Below are 20,639 nucleotides of genomic sequence, written 5' to 3'. Positions count from 1 at the left end.
ACAAACTCCATACAGACAGTCACCTGAGGCTAGAATTGAACCCAGGTCCCTGTGCCACCATGCTGCCCATATGTTCTCCAGGTCTTGCTGAATGCAGGCACAGACTATTCAATGAGTCATGAATGGTATTAAATACTGCAGAATCATCAGTGAAAATCCCCACTTCTGACCTTATGATAGAAGGGAGGTCATTGATGAAGCAGCTGGAGGTGATAGGGCCTCGGACACTACCCTGAGGGACTCCCGCAGTGATGTCCTAGGACTGAGATGATTGACCTCCAACAGCCACAGCCATCTTCCTTTGTGCCAAGTATGACTCCAACTAATTAGAAGCATGACAAAAACACCAGCTGGCCAAAATCAATGACTGTGTATGAAGTCAATGAATGACTGCAGTCTCTAAGCCCTGAGGGGAGCATGGAGTAATTGGAGGGGTGGTTTCAGGGTTAGGCCTTCATATCGCAAGAGTGACACACACATTGCTGAAAGTTCATGAAAATTGAAGCTTTTCTCAGCACTATCAGAGTGCTGTGAGTCATCGCTCAGTGGGTTATATTCTTATCCCTGAGCTCGGAGGCTACAGATTCAAGCCGACCATCCAGAGACCTGAGCACAATGATCCAGTCTTAACACTCCGGGGGTATCAAGGGGGTTCTGCCTTGCTGCAGGTACCAGACGACATTCATTTGAATCCCTTTCTGGCCTCTCAGGTGGGAGTAAGAGACCCAGTGGTGCCACTTTGAAGAATAGCAAAGAAGGTTTCCCTGGTGTGCTAGCCAATATTTGCCATTAGTCATCGGCACGTTAAAAACCAGATTAGCTGCTCATTATTGCTTAAGGGATCTCGTGATGTGCAAATTGTCAGCCATGTTTCCTAAATTGCAATAGTGGCTTGACTTCAAAAATGATGTAAGTGATTCTAAAAGCCCTTTGGGGATTGCCTTGAGTGTAGAAACCTCTTTATAAATCCATGGCCAGGATTTCACGGCACTCCACCAGTCACCCAGGGATCAAACTCGGGTCCTTAGCGCCGTGAGGCAGCAGTGCTAACCACTGCACCACCGTGCCACCCTCATCCCCATGTTCTAACAACACCAGTTAAACAACAGGAGTTGGAGGAACCAGAGAGCCCACGAGTCAGCAACCAATGAGTCACATGTAATGGTGACACAGGCAAGTATTACAAACAAGCACTTCACGCCATATCCTGGGGTGGTGATGGTGGGGGGAGGGCGGGGTTGGGAAAGGTGCTATATAAATGCAGTTCTTTCTTTTCTTCAGCATTCATTTTTACTTTCAAATTTCCTGAAATCCGAGTGAGAGCATGAGATCTCCATGAAGCGGTGCAACCTAATAATGAAGGTTTAATGCTGTCCTGCTCTTTGTTTACAGTGTGGTGTGATCCTGGGCTCCCTCCTGCTGAGTTGCTGCTCCTGGTTGGCTTACAGCTCCAGCCTGATGCTGCTCGAAGCGGCAATTGCTGCTAAACGCAAAACATACTTTGGTCTCGGTAAGTTTATGAGAACAGGGGGAGGAATCTCTGCCTTGAGCAGAGATTATGATAACTAGCTAAAGGATGACAGCGCTGTAGTTTGTGCGCAGCCAACCATTTTAAATGAGCTCCACCATCATGCACTAACTTGCTCTGTGCTGTAACAGCATCATCTTCCATCAATTCAAACCTCGATTTTAGGCCAAACAATTTAAATGTTTAACATTAGTTGCCGCAGAGACGCCAGCTGCCAGAGGGTACACTGTACAAAGCAGTTACTTGAGACAACAATCTCCAACTTCCCATCCTGCCCTGGCCATTTTAACTGTTTGTGTGAGTGGTTTGCTTTCCTTTGCTTCTGTTCCTCTTGATGCGACCATCAATTCACTCGAGACAAGAGTAGAAATAAACTGTGGCTTTAATCAACTAGAACAATGCCTGCCTGCGACTGAGCTAACACTGAGAACCGCCGACAGGTCGACTGCTCTTTATACCTCCCTTCAAGGGGAGGAGCCATGGGTGGAGCCCATACAGGCCCCAACATGTTCCCTTATGGATAATGCCACACAATGGCCCATAGGGGGAGCCCACAAGGGCAACAGCATAGCACAGATACAAATACAAGGGCAACAGCATAGCATAAATACAATGGTGGATTATTGATACAATACATTCACCACACCTCTCGCTTTCAAAATTGGGATAGAATAATATGGCACAGATGGATTAATGCGGTTATTTGTGCAGTGAAGTTAAAAGCCCTTGTAATTTGTGCATTGTGAATCAGGAATAAGGGACTGAATTATTCGCAATCGGGATTCTCCATTTTTCCGGCAGCCTGGGGTTTTCCCAATGGCATGAGATGCCCCACAATGGAAAACCCCATTGACCAGCCAGCGAAACGGAGAATCCTGATGGCGTGTCGCACGCGGGATGGGCCGAGTGGCGCCGGCGCCGTTCACATGTGGTCCTACCTGGCGTGTCCTCGGCGTCCATCCTGCGGGGGGCGGCCTGGTGCGGGAGAGGGGGGATCCGACCCCGGGCGGCGCCTCCACCATGGCCTGGCCCGTGATCGGGGCCTACCAATCGGCGGGTCGGCTTCTCCTGGTGGGGGCCTCTTTTACTCCGCGCCGGCTCCTGTAGCTCTCCGCCATGTTGCATCGGGGCCGACGCGGAGAACATAAGAACATAAGAACTAGGAGCAGGAGTAGGCCATCTGGCCCCTCGAGCCTGCTCCACCATTCAATGAGATCATGGCTGATCTTTTGTGGACTCAGCTCCACTCAGCCCGAACACCATAACCCTTAATCCCTTTGTTCTTCAAAAAACATCTATCTTTATCTTGAAAACATTTAATGAAGGAGCCTCTACCGCTTCACTGGGCAAGGAATTCCATAGATTCACAACCCTTTGGGTGAAGAAGTTCCTCCTAAACTCCTAAACTCAGTCCTAAATCTACTTCCCCTTATTTTGAGGCTATGCCCCCTAGTTCTGCTTTTACCCGCCAGTGGAAACAACCTGCCCGCATCTATCCTATCTATTCCCTTCATAATTTTATATGTTTCTATAAGATCCCCCCTCATCCTTCTAAATTCCAATGAGTACAGTCCCAGTCTACTCAACCTCTCCTCGTGATCCAACCCCTTCAGCTCTGGGATGAACCTAGTGAATCTCCTCTGCACACCCTCCAGCGCCAGTACGTCCTTTCTCAGGCAACTAGCATGCATGTGCGAGTTCGCGCCGGTCACAGCGCGCTTGCGCAGACCCGTGGCACCTGTTTGCCGCCGATATCAGCTAGAACTGCGTGAGTCACTCCAGTGCCATGCTGGCCCCCTGTAGGGCGCAGGATCGCTGATCATAGGGGCCTGTTGACACCGTCGTAAAACGCGACACCGTTTACGACGGAGTCAACACTTAGCCTCAGGAACAGAGAACCCCGCCTAATATTCCCCAGATCAGAAAAACTCAGTGTCAACAGGCAAAGCGGTGGCATAGTGGTATTGTCGCTGCACTAGTGATCCAGAGTCATGCTCTGGGAACCCGGGTTCAAACCCCGCCATGGCAAGGGTTAATGTGAGACTGGAGAATAGCACTGCCCACACCGTGAAGTGGAGAGGGACATGGCAGCAGGCAAGAGATAGAGTCGTCGGGAGAGTCTCGAGTAGAAGTCAGGCATATGTATGTAGTTATGTCTTACCAACTGTTCAACGTACAAGCCTCTGGACCTCTTTGTGAGATCTACTGAACAAACCCTTACAACATGGTGATCGCTAGCAGCAAAATGCAGAACCAAAGAAGCTGGTGAAGGACCTGGAATCTGAAAAACGGAAGGTACAGCGTCCTGACTTGACTGAAGTGCATTTGAACCGAAGGCAGCAGGAGATCACCAAGGAAGAAGCTCCACTGCAGATATGGAGGCTGGAGGGCAGAAGAAAATTCCATGGTGAAGCTAGAGGACTCCACCAGAACACTTGGAGATCCATTAGGAATCAGAGTCAAAGGGCCGAGCAAAGGTGAGCAAAAATTCAGTTCTAAGGCTAAGCTAGCCTTTCAAAGTCTTCAAGCTATTGATCAGTCCGAGCAGTGGGTTTCATTAATCACCGTGGCTAGCCAGGTTGGCGTCAAATGCTGTGGCAGCCAAATCCCATGGAAAAATAATTACAAACCCAGCTAAAGCTGGGAATTGCCTTTCAATCACCCGAATATTCTGAAAATGTTCTAAAGTGCCCGAACCTTTGATTAGAAAATTCACCTGTCTAAACCTGACAAGCATGGGAAGAAGCATTGAAAAAACTGGTTACTGCTGCGCCATCTTGAAGACAGTAAGAAGTCTTACAACACCAGGTTAAAGTCCAACAGGTTTGTTTCAAACACTAGCTTTCGGAGCGCTGCTCCTTCCTCAGGTGAATGAAGAGGTATGTTCCAGAAACATATATATAGACAATTCAAAGATGCAAGACAATGTGTAGAATGTGAGCATTTGCAGTGAATTAAGTGTTTACAGATCCAGAGATAGGGGTAACCCTGGGTTAAAGAGGTGTGAATTGTCTCAAGCCAGGACAGTTGTGGTCGCTGTTCTGAAGGCTGGGTAGTTTGCTGTAAACAATGGTTTGTTGGAGGTTGCGACCATGCCACCACACAACCCTGCCATGGCAATCTCTGCAAGACGTGCCAGATCATCGACTTGGATACCACCATTACCACATGAGAACACCACCCACCAGGTACGCGGTACATACTCGTGCGACTCGGCCAACGTTGTCTACCTCATACGCTGCAGGAAAGGATGTCCCGAAGCGTGGTACATTGGCGAGACCATGCAGACGCTGCGACAACGAATGAACGGACATCGCGCGACAATCACCAGGCAAGAATGTTCCCTTCCAGTCGGGAAACACTTCAGCAGTCAAGGGTATTCAGCCTCTGATCTCCGGGTAAGCGTTCTCCAAGGCGGCCTTCAGGACGCGCGACAACGCAGAATCGCCGAGCAGAAACTTATAGCCAAGTTCCGCATACATGAGTGTGGCCTCAACCGGGACCTGGGATTCATGTCGCATTACATTCATCCCCACCATCTGGCCTGCGAAATCCTACCAACTGTCCTGGCTTGATACAATTCACACCTATTTAACCTGGGGTTAGCCCTATCTCTGGATCTGTAAACACTTAATTAACTGCAAATGCTTGCATTCAAAGCATTGTCTTGCATCTTTGAATTTGTCTATATATGTTTCTGGAGCATACCTCTTCATTCACCTGAGGAAGGAGCAGTGCTCCGAAAGCTAGTGTTTGAAACAAACCTGTTGGACTTTAACCTGGTGTTGTAAGACTTCTTACTGTGCTCACCCCAGTCCAATGCCAGTATCTCCCCATCTTGAAGAGTGGAACAGCATTTAAAGCTGTACTCCCCTGGGCTGAAAAGCAATGGTGGATAATAAATCTACTCTACCAGATCAATTTGGGTTGATTCAAGGGCCAGACCAGGCACAGAATTGAGGGCTTTGGCAAGATAAGAAGACAGAGGCTGAAGAAGTGAATACACTCCTGTACTCAGTAGGGCTAATAGTTGATGACATCATTGCAAGGCAAGGAATAAACAATAAGTTTATTCAGATATGTTTGGAAAGGTTCTGAAATCCTTTGATACCTACTATAATTCAAAAGTTATATTTTGGAGCGAGCAAAGTTCAACAAGTGAGTGCAGCAGCCTGGAGACCCTGTTGATTCTTTCATAAACCAGCTATACAGACTGCTGAAGTCTGATTCTGGCAGACTTACGTTAGAGCTCACATGAGAGCGAATAGTGGTCAGATTGTCTGATGATTGTCTTTCGTACTATAGGCAAAAGAAGATCTCTGATTCTAGAAAAGGCCTTCCAAATAATCAGGTAATCTGAATTTTGCTAACGACACCAGCTCCGGTGGGCCAGCACGGTAGCACAGTGGATAGCACAGTTGCTTCTCAGCCCCAGGTTTGAATCCCGGCTTGGGTCACTGTCTGTGTGGAGTCTGCACATTCTCCCCGTGTCTGCGTGGATTTCCTCTGGGTGCTCCGGTTTCCTCCCACAGTCCAAAGATGTGCAGGTTAGGTGGATTGGGCATGTTAAATTGCCCTTAGTGTCCAAACAGGTTGGGTGGGGTTACTGGATTACAGGGATGGGGTAGAGATGTGGGCTTAGGTAGTTCTTTCCAAGGAACGGTGCAGACTTGATGGGCTGAATGGCCTCGTTCTGCACTGTAAATTCTATGATTCTATGAGGCGAGGAAGCCATGGGAGAGAACAACTCCAATGGTCCATCTCATAAACAACAAAAAGCCAGGAAGATTCCAGGCCAAGGAGGACAATACCCAATCAGACCACACAAAGGTGGGAGACCATTTCTGTGCTGTGGTGTCAAAAGAGCTCACAGCTGAGAGCAATGTGCAGCAATCCCTGCACAGTGCTTCCACTGCAACCGGCTGGGACGTTTTGGAAAGCTGCGCGATTCTAAGACAGAAAGACATGTGGAGGATCCCAAAACAGTCCATGACATTGAGGTACCACACCAGGAAAAAGTTCAACTCTGCTTCTGGGGTGAGATCAAGGATCCTGGATTCTCCTTTTGGAATGCTGACATTCTGTCAGACTCATCGGTACTGAATGAATGTTAGGACTGGCTTTGGAGGAAGTCGGTTCGATGGTTAACTGGCAACCAGTGGATTGGCCAGGGATAGTGTTCTGCCTGACAACAGTCAGCGTTTGGTTTTTCAGAGAAAACCTGCCAGAAGCCTCTAGACCCTCGAAGGAAAAGGAGCTGTGTTTTCTCTCTTTCTCCACGACCGGTTGCCTGCTATCTTTGTGAGTCTGTAGTGAAGATCATTTCAAGCTGAAGGAAAAGAAAGTACCCAACTGAAGACTTAACATTGAGAAAGAAACTAGCTGGAAGACATCCATCTGAATCAAAGATCCTTTTCCTTCTATTATATTATATTTTCTTTACTTCTCAACCACCATTTCCATCTATGTTGTGTGTGTGTAGAGAGGGTGGGAGTTAGAAAGGGGAGGGGAGTTAGGAATCAGCTTGTGGATAGTTAGTTATATTTTTTGCCCATTTAATTCTAATTACTGTTAATAATAAAAGGTTACTTGTGTTACTTGTGGTGGCTGTGGTCAATTTAATTCAACCAAATATAAGATCTATTTTCATCTGTGTTGTGACTCCGGGTCAAGTGGGGCTGGAATTGAACGTGTACTGGCCCAGGAGTCGTAACACCATCAACTCACCAGCGCATACCTCAGGGAGGTACAAGGGCGCAGGAAAGAATGGAATGTGCCCATGAAAGTCAAACTGCAGGCTGAGCTCATGACTCATGTTGGGTAAAGACTTGGGGGGAGGTGTAGTATAAGGGGTTTCCAGCATAAAAAGGGTTAATGTGGGACTGACAAACTGTACTGCCCATAGTGTGATATAGAGAGACGCATGGCAGTAGTCAGGAGACAGAGTTGTATGGAGAGATTCGAATACAGGTCAAATATATGTCTATAGTTATATGTTACCAATTAGCATGACTGACCTTACAAGCCTCTGAACCTCATTGTGAGAGGTACTGAACAAACCCTTACCACAATTCTGTTCAGTAAAGTGAACAATCTAAGCTTCTGCAAGGCCTTGTAAACTAATAACCCAAAAGGTAGGAAAGGTCACTCCCGACAATAATGGTGAAAATGCTGCTGCATTTTAATGTCAGTGTGGATTATACATTTAACAATCATTGATTTTGTCCAATTACTTGAACTACTTGGAACTTATTCATTATTTCGACCATTAAACTTGCTTGGCTTTCAAAATGTGGCTTGCATATGTCATGTGAGAGTCTCTTTAAGAAAGGCGTGTTTTATCAAATAGCTGCAGTGATGTCATTGTGTGGGTGGAGCTGGAATGTGATTCTGTCTTTTACTTTCGTTTTGAGCTGGATGCTGCTTTGTGTTTTACTTTCATTTTAAGTAGTAGGGAGCTGCATTCAAGCAAAAAGCTGTATTGATCTCTCTCTGTGCAATCTAAAGAGTGTCTTCAGCTCACTTGATAATTTAAAAGTGATACCTGCTTTCTATAGAGAATTCAAACCTGTTGGCTTTGTTAAAAAGGGTATATGACTTATGGATGTTGCTAGGAAAGTTATTAAGAGTTACCTATAGAGTATTGTATCTGTGGGGATTATCAAGGTTGGTAGTTGATAAGATGTTTACTGTGTGTTTATAAAATGTTAACTGGATTCATAGAATAAACATTGTTTTTGTTTAAAAATACTTTAGATCTCTGTTGCACCACACATGTAAAGTGTGGCCCATAACTAAAATCTATTAAAAATTGTGGGTCAGGTGAACTCTATGATATACTCTATGATATACTTTGGTGTTCTCTAAATCCTGGCCCATACTACATACTTTGAAATCAGTCGGACTTCCTCAATACTCCTTTATCTGTCCTTTCCTGAAGATTGTATGATAGCTGAGAATTTTGAATTATCACTCACCAAATTTACAATTTGCATTTCAGCTCAGATATCGAATGGAATATTTGGAAAGTTAGTGGTTGCAATCAGGTAAGCGGCCTACGATGAGTTTGACACCGGAAGCTTTCATGTTGTTTGGGTGAGAGTTCCCACGTTGTTTCCTATCTTATTCTCCCTGTACAGTTTGCAGTTGCGACATAAGGGGCGAAATTCTCCGGAAACGGCGCGATGTCCGCCAACTGGCGTCCAAAACGGCGCCAATCAGACGGGCATCGCGCCGCCCCAAAGGTGCGGAATGCTCCGCATCTTTGGGGGCCGAGCCCAACATTGAGGGGCTAGGCCGGCGCCGGAGGAATTTCCGCCCCGCCAGCTGGCGGAAACGGCCTTTGTTGCCCCGCCAGCTGGCGCGGAAATGACATGTCGGGGCGGCGCATGCGTGGGAGCGTCAGCGGCCGCTGACAGTTTCCCACGCATGCGCAGTGGAGGGAGACCGTGGCGGAGGCGGAAGGGAAAGAGTGCCCCCATGGCACAGGCCTGCCCGCGGATCGGTGGGCCCCGATCGCGGGCCAGGCCGCCGTGGGGGCACCCCCCCAGGGCCAGATCGCCCCGTGCCCCCCCCAGGACCCCGGAGCCCGCCCACGCCGCCTTGTCCCGCCGGTAAGGTAGGTGGTTCAATTTAGGCCGGCGTGACAGGCATTTTAGCGGCGGGACTTCGGCCCATCCGGCGGGGGGGTCGGAGAATGTCGCCCAAGGTGACTGAATTCTCTCTAGTCATTTGAAAGGAACTACAAAGTAATCCACGTAGATTGGCCCAAGATAATTTCCCCCCTTTTGCTTCCACTGTCTCGCCCTCAGTTATTCTCGGGCATCCTCTGCTGATTATCTGTTTGCTAATAATAAAGCAAGCCAGCTGCTTGTTGGAGCCAATGGAATTAAAAATCTACAGGAATGCACAACAGACTGCTGACTCACCGTTTGACAGAGTCAGGATCTAATCATTGCCCCTCTCCTTGTCTTAACAATCATCCATCTGTCCCTAAAAATAAATGGATAATGTTTTCACTTTATCCTGTGTGGGGAAGTCAGGCCTGACAACTTTAATTGGCTGGAATTTCCCACAGTGGTTCTCTCGAATTCCAATCCTTTTATTCAAAAAATGGATTTTATTTCAAGCATGTGGAAAGAAAATAGCCACAGATACAAAAACACACTCTACAAACTCACAGTCCATAGTTTGTACAACTTTCCCCCTTTTTCTGTTACGGCGCGCCCCAGCCGGCAGGGGGATTCTCTGTCCCGCCAGCCGGCCAATGGGATTGCCCATTGTGGGAGGCCCCACGCCGCCGGGAAATCTGCGGGCGTGGGTGCGCTGCCGGCGCAAAGGAGAATCCTGCCAGCGGGGAATCCAGTCACATAGGTTCTGATTAGAGCTCTGTGAAACATTTTGGGCTATTTTTCTCCAAATGCGAATTGTTGTTCTTGTAAATAGTTCCTGGCCATCTGTGAAAAGCTCAGTTCCTCTAACATGGCAGCATTCCAATTACATCAACATGTTTTGGTGTTTTAATAGAGGTAGGACCATACTGTCAAAATGTTCAGGTAAATGAAGAGGGGGAGATAAAAACAAAGGACTTGCATTGATATAGTGCCTGGAGAGACTTCAGGACATCCCAAAGTGCTCAATAGCCAATGAGGGGAGGCAATTGCTTAGTGGTGTTGTCACTAGACTAGTAATTCCGATACCCTCGGTAATTCTCTGGGGAGATGGGTTTGAATCCCACCATGGCAGATGGTGACGTTTGAAGTTAATATAAATCTGGAATTAAATGTCTAATTTTAATGTAATTTTTTTAAAAAATGTGCTTATTCAAATTTTTCCAACAAAATGTTTTAACAAACAAGCCCCCCCCCCCATAACAAAAAGAAGAAAGAACACAAACAGCACAATCAAAAATAATAAACTACTTATACATTGGGTTTCTCCCGCATATATTAACACCCCCCTATGACATTCAAGAGTACCCTTGGGGAAACCCCCCCCACCCACCCAAATACCCCCCGAAAGAGACACCACCCTCTCCCCACCCCCATGGGTTGCTGCTGCTGCTGACCTCCTCCTAGCGCTCCGCGAGATAGTCTAGGAACGGTTGCCACTCGTAAGGCAAACTTTATCCTCTCCAGCTTAATGAACTCTGCCATGTCATTTATCCAGGCTTCCACACTGGGGGGCTTTGCGTCCTTCCATAATAACAAGATCCTCCACGGGGCTACCAGGGCGCAAAGGCCAGGGTACCTGCCTCTTTCGCCTCCTGCACTCCCGGCTCGTCCATTACCCCAAATGATGCCAACCCCCAACTTGGCTTGACCTGGACTTTCACCACCTTGGACTTAGTCCTCGCAAGACCCCTCCAAAACCCCTCCAGCGCCGGGCACGACCAGAACATGTGGACGTGATTTTCCGGACTCCCCGAGCACCTCCCACATCTAGGGCGAAATTCTCCGGAAACGGCGCGATGTCCGCCGACTGGCGCCCAAAACGGCGCCAATCAGACGGGCATCGCGCCGCCCCGAAGGTGCGGAATGCTCCGCATCTTTGGGGGCCGAGCCCCAACATTGAGGGGCTAGGACGACGGCGGAGGGATTTCCGCCCCGCCAGCTGGCGGAAACGGCCTTTGTTGCCCCGCCAGCTGGTGCGGGAATGACATCTCTGGGCGGCGCATGCGCTGGAGCGTCAGAGGCCGCTGACAGTTTCCCACGCATGCGCAGTGGAGGGAGTCTCTTCCACCTCCGCCATGGTGGAGACCGTGGTGGAGGCGGAAGGGAAAGAGTGCCCCCACGGCACAGGTCCGCCCGCGGATCGGTGGGCCCCGATCGCGGGCCAGGCCACCGTGGGGGCAACCCCCGGGGTCAGATCGCCCCCGCGCCCCCCCCCAGGACCCCGGAGCCCGCCCACGCCGCCTTGTCCCGCCGGTAAGGTAGGTGATTTAATTTACGCCGGCGGGACAGGCAATTTATCGCCGGGACTTCGGCCCATTCGGGCCGGAGAATCGAGCGGGGGGCCCGCCAACCGGCGCGGCGCGATTCCTGCCCCCGCCGAATATCCGGTGCCGGAGACTTCGGCAACCGGCGGGGGCGGGATTCACGCCAGCCCCCGGCGATTCTCCGACCCGGCGGGGGGTCGGAGAATGTCGCCCCTGTCCTCCACCCCAAAGAACCTACTCATCCTCGCCCCTGTCATATGCGCTCTGTGAACAAGCTTGAACTGTATTAGGCTGAGCCTGGCGCAAGAGGAGGAAGAATTAACCCTACTCAGGGCATCAGCCCACAGACCTTCAGCAATCTCCTCCCCAAGCTCCTCCTCCCACTTGCCATTTATCTCCTCTACCGAAACCTCCTCCTCTTCTTTCATCTCTTGATAGATCGCCGAAACCTTGCCTTCTCCGACCCATGCACCCGAAATCACCCTGTCCTGAATCCTCTGCACCGGGAGCAACGGGAATTCCCTCACCTGCCGCCTCACAAACGCCCTCACTTGCAGAGACCTGAACGCATTTCCCGGGGATAACCCAAACTTCTCCTCCAGTGCCCCTAGGCTCGCAAACGTCCCATCTATAAACAGGTCCCCCATTCTTCTGATCCCTGCCCGATGCCAGCTCCGAAACCCCCCATCCATCCTTCCCGGGACGAACCGATGGTTCTGCCGAATCGAGGACCAAACCGAGGCTCCCACCTCGCCCCTGTGTCGTCTCCACTGCCCCCAGATCTTCAACGTTACCGCCACCACCAGACTCATGGTGTACCTTGTCGGCGAGAGCGGCAGCGGTGCCGTCACCTGCGCCCTCAGGCTCGTGCCCCTGCAGGACGCCATCTCCAACCTCTTCCACGCTGCCCCCTCTCCCTCTATTACCCATTTACGGATCATCGCCACATTGGTTGCCCAATAGTAGCCGCACAGATTCGGCAGCGGCAGCCCTCCCCTGTCCCTGCTACGCTCCAGAAACACCCTCTTTACCTTCGGGGTCTTATTTGCCCACACGAAACCCATGATGCTCCGACCTACCCGTTTAAAAAAGGCCTTGGGAATCACAATGGGAAGGCACTGGAACACAGAGAGAAACCTCGGGAGGACCATCATTTTAACCGACTGTACCCTGCCCGCTAGCGAGAGTGGCAGCACATCCCAACTTTTGAAATCCTCCTCCATCTGCTCCACCAACCATGTCAAATTGAGCTTGTGCGGGGCACCCCAGCTCCCAAACACCTGGATCCCCAAGTACCGAAAGTTCCTGTCTGCCCTCTTCAATGGTAGGTCGTCTATCCCCCTTCCCTGGTCCCCTGGATGCACCACAAAGAGCTCACTTTTCCCTACGTTGAGCTTATAGCCCGAGAAGTCCCCAAACTCCCTTAGGATCCGCATGACCTCTACCATCCCCTCCACTGGATCTGCCACATACAGCAACAGGTCGTCCGCATACAGCGACACCTGATGTTCCTCTCCCCCTCGGACCAACTCCCTCCATTTCCTGGACTCCCTTAGTGCCATGGCCAGAGGCTCAATTGCCAATGCAAACAACAAGGGGGACAGGGGGCACCCCTCCCTCGTCCCTCGGTGCAGCCGAAAGTGCTCCGAACTCCGCCGATTCATAGCCACACTCGCCACCGGGGCTCTATATAGGAGCCTGACCCAACTGATAAACCCCTCCCCGAACCCAAACCTCCGCAGCACTTCCCAAAGATACTCCCACTCCACCCGGTCGAAGGCCTTCTCCGCGTCCATAGCTGCCACTACCTCCGCCTCTCCCTCCACCAATGGTATCATAATCACATTGAGGAGCCTCCGCACATTAGTGTTTAGCTACCTACCCTTTACAAATCCCGCCTGGTCATCATGAATCACTCCAGGGACACAGTCCTCAGTTCTCGTGGCCAGCACTTTTGCCAGCAACTTAGCATCCACATTGAGGAGCGAGATCAGTCTATACGACCCACATTGCCACGGGTCCTTCTCCCGCTTCAGAATCAGCGAGATCAGCGCCCCAGACATTGTCGGGGGCAGGGTCCCCCTCTCCCCTGCTTCATTGAAAGTTCACACTAACAATGGGCCTCGCAGGTCCACATATTTCCCATAAAACTCGACCAGGAACCCATCTGGCCCCGGGGCCTTCCCCGCCTGCATGTTCCCCAATCCTTTAACCAGCTCCTCCAACCCAATTGGCGCCCCTAAACCAGCCACCTCCTGCTACTCCACCCTCGGGAACCTCGGTTGATCCAAAAATCGTCGCATCCTCTCTTCCCCCGCTGGGGGCTCAGATCTGTACAGCTCCTCATAGAAGTCCTTAAATACCTCATTTACTCTCACCGCACTCCGCACCGTATTCCCCCTGCTATCCTTAACTCCCCCTATCTCCCTCGCTGCCACCCTCTTACGGAGCTGGTGTGCCAGCATCCGGCTCGTCTTCTCCCCATACTCGTACGTCGCCCCCTGTGCTTTCCTCCACTGTGCCTCTGCTTTCCCTGTCGCAACAGGTCAAACTCCATCTGGAGGCTTCGCCGCTCCCTAAGTAGTCCCTCCTCGGGGGCCTCTGCATATCTCCTGTACACCCTTAAGATCTCCCCCACCAACCTCTCCCACTCCCTGCCCTCTCTCTTCTCCCTGTGGGCCCTAATGGAGATTAACTCTCCCCTGACCACCGCCTTCAACGCCTCCCAGACTACCCCCACCTGCACCTCTCCGTTGTCATTGGCCTCCAAGTATCTCTCAATGCACCCCCGCACCCTCCCGCATGCCTCCCCATCCGCCAATAATCCCACATCAAGATGCCACAGCGGGCGCTGGTCCCTCTCCTCTCCTAACTCCAGCTCCACCCAGTGCGGGGCGTGGTCTGAGATGGCTATGGCCGAATACTCCGTTCCTTCCACTTTCGGGATTAGCGCCCTACTCAACACAAAAAAATCCATCCGGGAGTAGGCTCTATGTACATGGGAAAAGAATGAGAATTCCCTGGCCGGGGCCTAGCAAACCTCCACGGATCCACTCCCCCCATCTGGTCAATAAACCCCCTAAGCACCTTGGCCGCAGCCGGCCTCTTCCCTGCCTTGGATCTGGAGCGATCTAATGCTGGATCCAGCACCGTGTTGAAATCCCCCCCCATTATCAAGCTTCCTGCCTCCAGGTCCGGAATCCAACCCAGCATGCGCTTCATAAATCCGGCATCATCCCAGTTCGGGGCGTATACGTTTACCAGTACCACCCACACCCCCTGAAACCTACCACTCACCATCACGTATCAACCCCCATTATCCACTACAATATTCTTGGCCTCAAACGACACCCGCTTCCCCATCAGTATTGCAACCCCTCTGTTCTTCGCATCCAGCCCCGAATGGAATACCTGTCCTACCCATCCCTTTCTCAACCTGACCTGGTCTGCCACCAAATGTGTCTCCTGAAGCATGACCACGTCTGCCTTCAGTCCCTTTAAGTGCGCGGACACTCGGGCCCTCTTAACCGGCCCATTCAGGCCCCTCACATTCCAAGTTATCTGCCAGATTGGGGGGCTTCTCACCACCCCCCTGCCGACTAGCCATCTCCTTTTCTAGGCCAGTCACGTGCCCGCGCCTCCCGCACTCTCCAGTCCCCCAGACGGCGGACCCCCGCCCCGACCACCTCTCCTATTTCCAATTCCCCATTGGCCAATGCAGCAGCAACCCTATACCCCCCTCCCCCCCTCCCCCCACTAGATCCATATCTAGCTCTTTTGCTCCCCATAACACTCCCGTAAGTCAGCTGACTCCTGCTGACCCCGGCCTCTCCTGCCTTCCCATCGGCCCCCCCCAGTGTGGGAATCCCCCCTCCCCCTCCTCCCTAGCAGTCGGTGTGCGCTCCTCCGACCCCCACCGCCGTCCTTCCCTAGTGCGGGAAAAAGCCTGCGCTTTCCTGAGCCGCCCCCGCCCCCACTGGCGCAGCTCCTTTTGCGGCCTTATCTCAATTCCCCCATCCCCGGGCCTCCCCTCCCTCCAACACCGGCGCCCACACTCTTCCACAGTCTCCCCATCAAATCCCTTCATCCATCCCCATCCAGCACCCAACCAAGGGAACATTCCCTACACTAGTTAAAACCATATATACAACAAACATCCCCCCCCACAACAGCAAACCCTCAATTTGTGTCCAACTTTTCAGTCTGTATAAATCTCCAAGCCTCATCAGGTGTTTCGAAATAGTGGTGTCGATCTTGGAATGTGACCCACAATCGCACTGGCTGCAGCATACCGAACTTCACCCCCTTCCGATGGAGCACCGCCTTGGTCCAATTAAAGCCAGCTCTCTTCTTGGCCAGCTCTGCACTCCAGTCCTGGTAGATTCGGATCTCCGTGTTCTCCCACCTGCTGCTCCGCTCTTTCCTGGCCCATCTCAGGACACACTCTCTATCCATAAATCGGTGCAACCTCACCACTAGAGCCCTTGGCGGCTCTTTGGCCTTGTGTCTCCTTGCCAGGACCCGATGAGCCCCATCTAGCTCCAGGGGCCTCGGGAAAGCTCCCGCGCCCATCAGCGAATTGAGCATCGTGCTCACATATGCCCCGGTATCGGGCCACTCAACTCCTTCAGGGAGACCCAGAATCCGAAGATTCTTCCTTCTCGACCTATTCTCCAGGTCCTCAAATCTTTCCACCCACCTCTTATGCAGCGCCTCGTGTGCCTCCACCTTCACCGGCAGGCCCAAGATCTCATCCTCGTTCTCCGAGGCTTTCTGCCGCACCTCCCGGATCGCCGCCCCCTGGGTCCTCTGGGTCTCCACTAGCTTCTCAATCGCCGCCTTCATTGGCGCCAGCATTTCCATCTTCAGCTCCTCAAAGCAGTGTTTAAGAAACTCCTGCTGCTCCTGCGACCACTGCGCCCATGCTACTTGGTCTCCACCCGCCGCCATCTTGCTTTTTCTCCCTCTCACTTTTCGCTGCTCCAAGATCTCTTTTTTCACCGCTCCACTCCTGGTCCAATCCATATACTGTCGGGGGGACCTTGCTGTCACCTTCCCACACTGGAAGCCGTCGAACAAGTGCCGTTGGGGCCCCTCTAGAGAGCCCTAAAGTCCGTTCCCGGCGGGAGCTGGCGAACGTGCGACCTATTCAGGCATGGCCGCAACCGGAAGTGATGTCTAATTTTAATAAGGTACAGGGAGTCCACAATAAGCAAAAAAGTAAATGACATTTACTTTACATTAATTATATACATGAGTACAGGTAGAACCTCATTAGGCACTCTCTCCTGTCAATCGGTTCCAGAATGGCCGACCTTTTATACAAGTATGGGTAAGCTCCCCGCCCCTGGTGGGGGAGCTCATACTCCTTAAGGAGCACGGGGAAAACAGTCACCCCCACACTGTATCTCCCACTAGTTATTGGTCTAATGGTCATGAAGCCATTGTTGATTGTTGTAAAAACCCATCTGGTTCCCTGGTGCCCTTTAGGGAAGGAAATCTGCCAAACCTATCTGGTCTGGCCTACATGTGTCTCCAGACCCACAGCAATGTGATTGACTCTTGATTGCCTTCTGAAACGGCAAGCAGGTCACTCAGTTCAAGGGCAATTAGGGATGGGCAATAAATACTGGCCCAGCCAGTAATGTCCACATCCCATGAAAATACTTCTGGGGCGAGATTCTCCGACCCCCTGCTGGGTCGGAGAATCGCCGGGGGCAGGCGTGAATCCCGCCCCCGCCGGTTGCCGAATTCTCCGGCACTGGATTTTCGGCGGGGGGGTGAATCGCGCCGCGCCGTTTGGCGGGCCCTCCCCCGGCGATTCTCTGGCCCGGATGGGCCGAAGTCCCGCTGCTAGAATGCCTGTCCCACCGGCGTGGATTAAACCACCTCTCTTACCAGCGGGACAAGGCGGCACGGGTGGGCTCCGGGGTCCTGGGGGGGGCGCGGGGCGATCTGGCCCCGGGGGGTGCCCCCACGGTGGCCTGGCCCGCGATCGGGGCCCACCGATCCGCGGGCGGGCCTGTGCCATGGGGGCACTCTTTTCCTTCCGCCTTCCCCATGGTCTCCACCATGGCGGAGGCGGGAGAGACTCACTCCACTGCGCATGCGCGGGGATGCCATGAGCGGCCGCTGACACTCCCGCGCATGCGCCGCCCGGCAATGTCATTTCCGCGCCAGCTGGCGGGGCACCAAAGGCCTTTCCCGCCAGCTGGCGGGGTGGAAATCAGTCCGGCGCGGGCCTAGCACCTCAAGGTTAGGGCTCGGCTGGTCAAGATGCGGAGGATTCCGCACCTTTGGGGCGGCGCGATGCCGGACTGATTTGCACCTTTTTTGGCGCCGGTCATATTGTAGGAATCATAGGCACGATTCTCCCAAAGGGAGACAAAGTCCTGACGCCGGAGTGAAAACCAGAGTGTTTCACTCTGGCGTCGGAGCCCGCTCCCAGCCCCCTATTCTCCCGCCCCCGGGAGGCTAGGAGCGAGGTCGCGTATTTTACGTGCGCTGGGCCTTGGCGCCGCGTAAATGACGCGGCCGGCGTCGCGTAAATGAAGTCACCCGCGCATGCACGGTTGCCGTCCTCCCCGAGGCCGCCCCGCAAGAAGATGGCGGGAGGATCTTGCAGGGCGGCGGAGGAAAGGAGGTCCTCCTTTAGAGAAGTTGGCCCGCCGATCGGTGGGCCCCGATCGCGGGCCAGACCCCATCGGAGGCCCCCCTGGTGAAGGAACCCCCCTCCCCCCACAGGCTGCCCCCCCAGCATTCCTGCACAATTCCCGCCGGAAGCGACCAGGTGTGGACGGCGCCAGCGGGAACCTGTCGTGTCGGAGAGGCCGCTCGGCCTATCCGGGCCGGAGAATAGCGGGAGTACCGGAGAATCGCCATTGTGAATGTCTTGGGCGATTCTCCGGCTGGCGCGGCGCAGAACTCGACGCGGCCGTTCTTGCAGGTTGGGAGAGTGGCGGGACGGCGTCGGACCGGCGTCGTGCGATATAATGGCGCGGCCGGCGATTCTCCCAACCGGCGCGGCCTCGGAGAATCGCGCCCCATTGCTCTTAATCTGTGCACAGCAGGATGTCAGAAACAGCAATGTGATATATGACCACATTTTCTAATGACATATTAAGGGATAAATACTGGCCAAGATATTGGCAGAACTTCCCAACTTTTCTTCAAAATAGCACCCTGGAATGTGTTAGACAAGGGGGTCAGACAAGGTCCGGGAATTTCCAGACCCATGGCAGGTTTTCCCATGGCGGAAGAAACTCGCCATAAGAAATTCGCCAAAGACAGTGGCAATTTTCGTGGCTTGCCTCAGGGGCGCTGCGGGTGGAGGAGTGGTGGTGGGGTGGGTAACTTAATTGGGAATGGAAGACCCTGCCGGCAGGAAGGCCCGGAGAATTCTGCCCAAAGTCTTTCTTTAACGTCTCATTCAAAATAGGGCACCTCTGACACTGCAGCACTCCTCAGTACTGCACTCGAGTGTCGGCCTATATTATGTGCATAAGGCTCTGGAACTTGAAGTCACAACAAAAGACCAGGGCTGAGAAAAGGGAGGATACCCCATAAAGACATTAATCAGTCAATGGTACATTGGGATTCCACAAAATAAGAGAAAAGTTTTCTCATTTCCCATTTAAATATTTTCTACTTGATCATTGGCACAGAAGCAGAATTTTGCTTTTGAATTTAATTGAATTTAATAATGAGGTGTTGCTGATTTTCTGCTTACAGCATGATTGGATTGATGCTGGGAACCTGCATTGCTTTCTTTGCTGTGCTTCATGACCTGGGAGCCAACCTTTACCTGGCATTAACTGGAACCCCAGTAAGTTCAATATATTATTCAGTAAAACGGGCAAAATGTAAGGTTTGTTGAGGTTAACTTTTCTCTTTTTATCCTGTTTTGTTTCTCTGCAATTTTCTCCCCAACCTGCCCTCGTGAACAAATAGGTTTCGTCACCACAGTCCAATTGTTCAGGTAGCAGTGACTATCCGTACCCTTGTCAATTATTCATGTGTGATTCAGGACAGTGAGCGCTGGGGGATTATCAACAGATTCTAGCCATGCCCTGGAATCCATACATGTGCACAACACACTCATTCTCTCACTAACTCACACACACACTCACCCACACATACTCATTCACATTCACTCTGTCACTCACCCTCTCACTCACTCATCTTTTACAGACTTTCTCACACTCTCTCACACTCACATTCACACTCACCCACACACTCTCTCACAAACACTCACCCTCTCACTCCCACACACACTCTCACTCACTCACTTACTCACTCACGTACTCACTGTTATGCACTCACACAGCCACACACACTCACAAACTCACTCTCACACACTCACACAGTCACGCACTCAAACAGTCACGCACTCACAGTCATGCACTCACTCTCACACTCTCTCACACACTCTCACATGCTTTTCACACTCTCGTACACTCACTCTCACACACTCACTCCCACACTTGCACACGCACTCACTCTCACATTCACTCTCACACTTACTCTCTCACAAACACTCACACACTCTCATTGTTAATTAATAAATTTGGAATATAAAACTAGTCTCAGTAATAGTCACCATGAAACTCTCATTGATTGTTGTAAAAACCCATCTGGTTCACTAATGCACTTCAGGGAAGGAAATCTGCCGTCCTTGCCTGGTCTGGCCTACATGTGACTCCACATCCACAGCAATGTGGTTGATTCTTAAATGGCCCTCTGAAATGGCCGAGTAAGCCACTCAGTTCATGGACAATTAGGGATGGGCAACAAATGCTGGCGTCGCTAGCAACACCCACATCCCATGAAGGAATAACAGAAATGTTGAGTCAATTTGTTTCAGTGGTGTTGGTTAAGGAGGAAATATTGGCCAGGATTCTCCTGCCCTTCTTCAAATAGTGTAGAAGCAATATTTTACATATACCTGAGAGCGAAGGCCAGGCTTCAGTTTAATGTCTCATTGGAAAGATGGCACATCCGACAGTACAGCACCTCCATAGTACTGGACTGGAGCGCCAGTATTATTGTTTAGTACTTAATAATTGATGTAATAGTTGAGGCAGGTTCCCAAATCTGTAGAAGAAGTGCAGTTCTTCTACCTGAAGGGTAAAATGGAGGCTTGGATTCTCCAATGGAGGGAGTCAGAGCCTTGTT

General features: G+C 51.6%; 1 protein-coding gene across 1 annotated transcript in view; it reads left to right on the top strand.

The window, feature by feature from the left end:
* The window catches only part of LOC140406521 (putative sodium-coupled neutral amino acid transporter 10), a 108,337-nt gene that overhangs the window by 41,882 nt on the left and 45,816 nt on the right, over positions 1 to 20,639 (top strand). Inside the window, exons 2-4 of the mRNA XM_072494524.1 lie at positions 1,393 to 1,510; positions 8,529 to 8,574; positions 19,197 to 19,290. Coding sequence (XP_072350625.1) covers positions 1,393 to 1,510; positions 8,529 to 8,574; positions 19,197 to 19,290 — 258 coding nt within the window. The remainder of the gene's footprint in view (positions 1 to 1,392; positions 1,511 to 8,528; positions 8,575 to 19,196; positions 19,291 to 20,639) is intronic.

Source organism: Scyliorhinus torazame, unplaced genomic scaffold (genome assembly GCF_047496885.1).
Source record: "Scyliorhinus torazame isolate Kashiwa2021f unplaced genomic scaffold, sScyTor2.1 scaffold_579, whole genome shotgun sequence".
In the NCBI taxonomy this organism is placed as follows: Eukaryota; Metazoa; Chordata; class Chondrichthyes; order Carcharhiniformes; family Scyliorhinidae; genus Scyliorhinus; species Scyliorhinus torazame.
The sequence above is the reverse complement of the archived record's forward strand: the minus strand, read 5'-3'. Positions and strand labels throughout refer to the sequence as shown.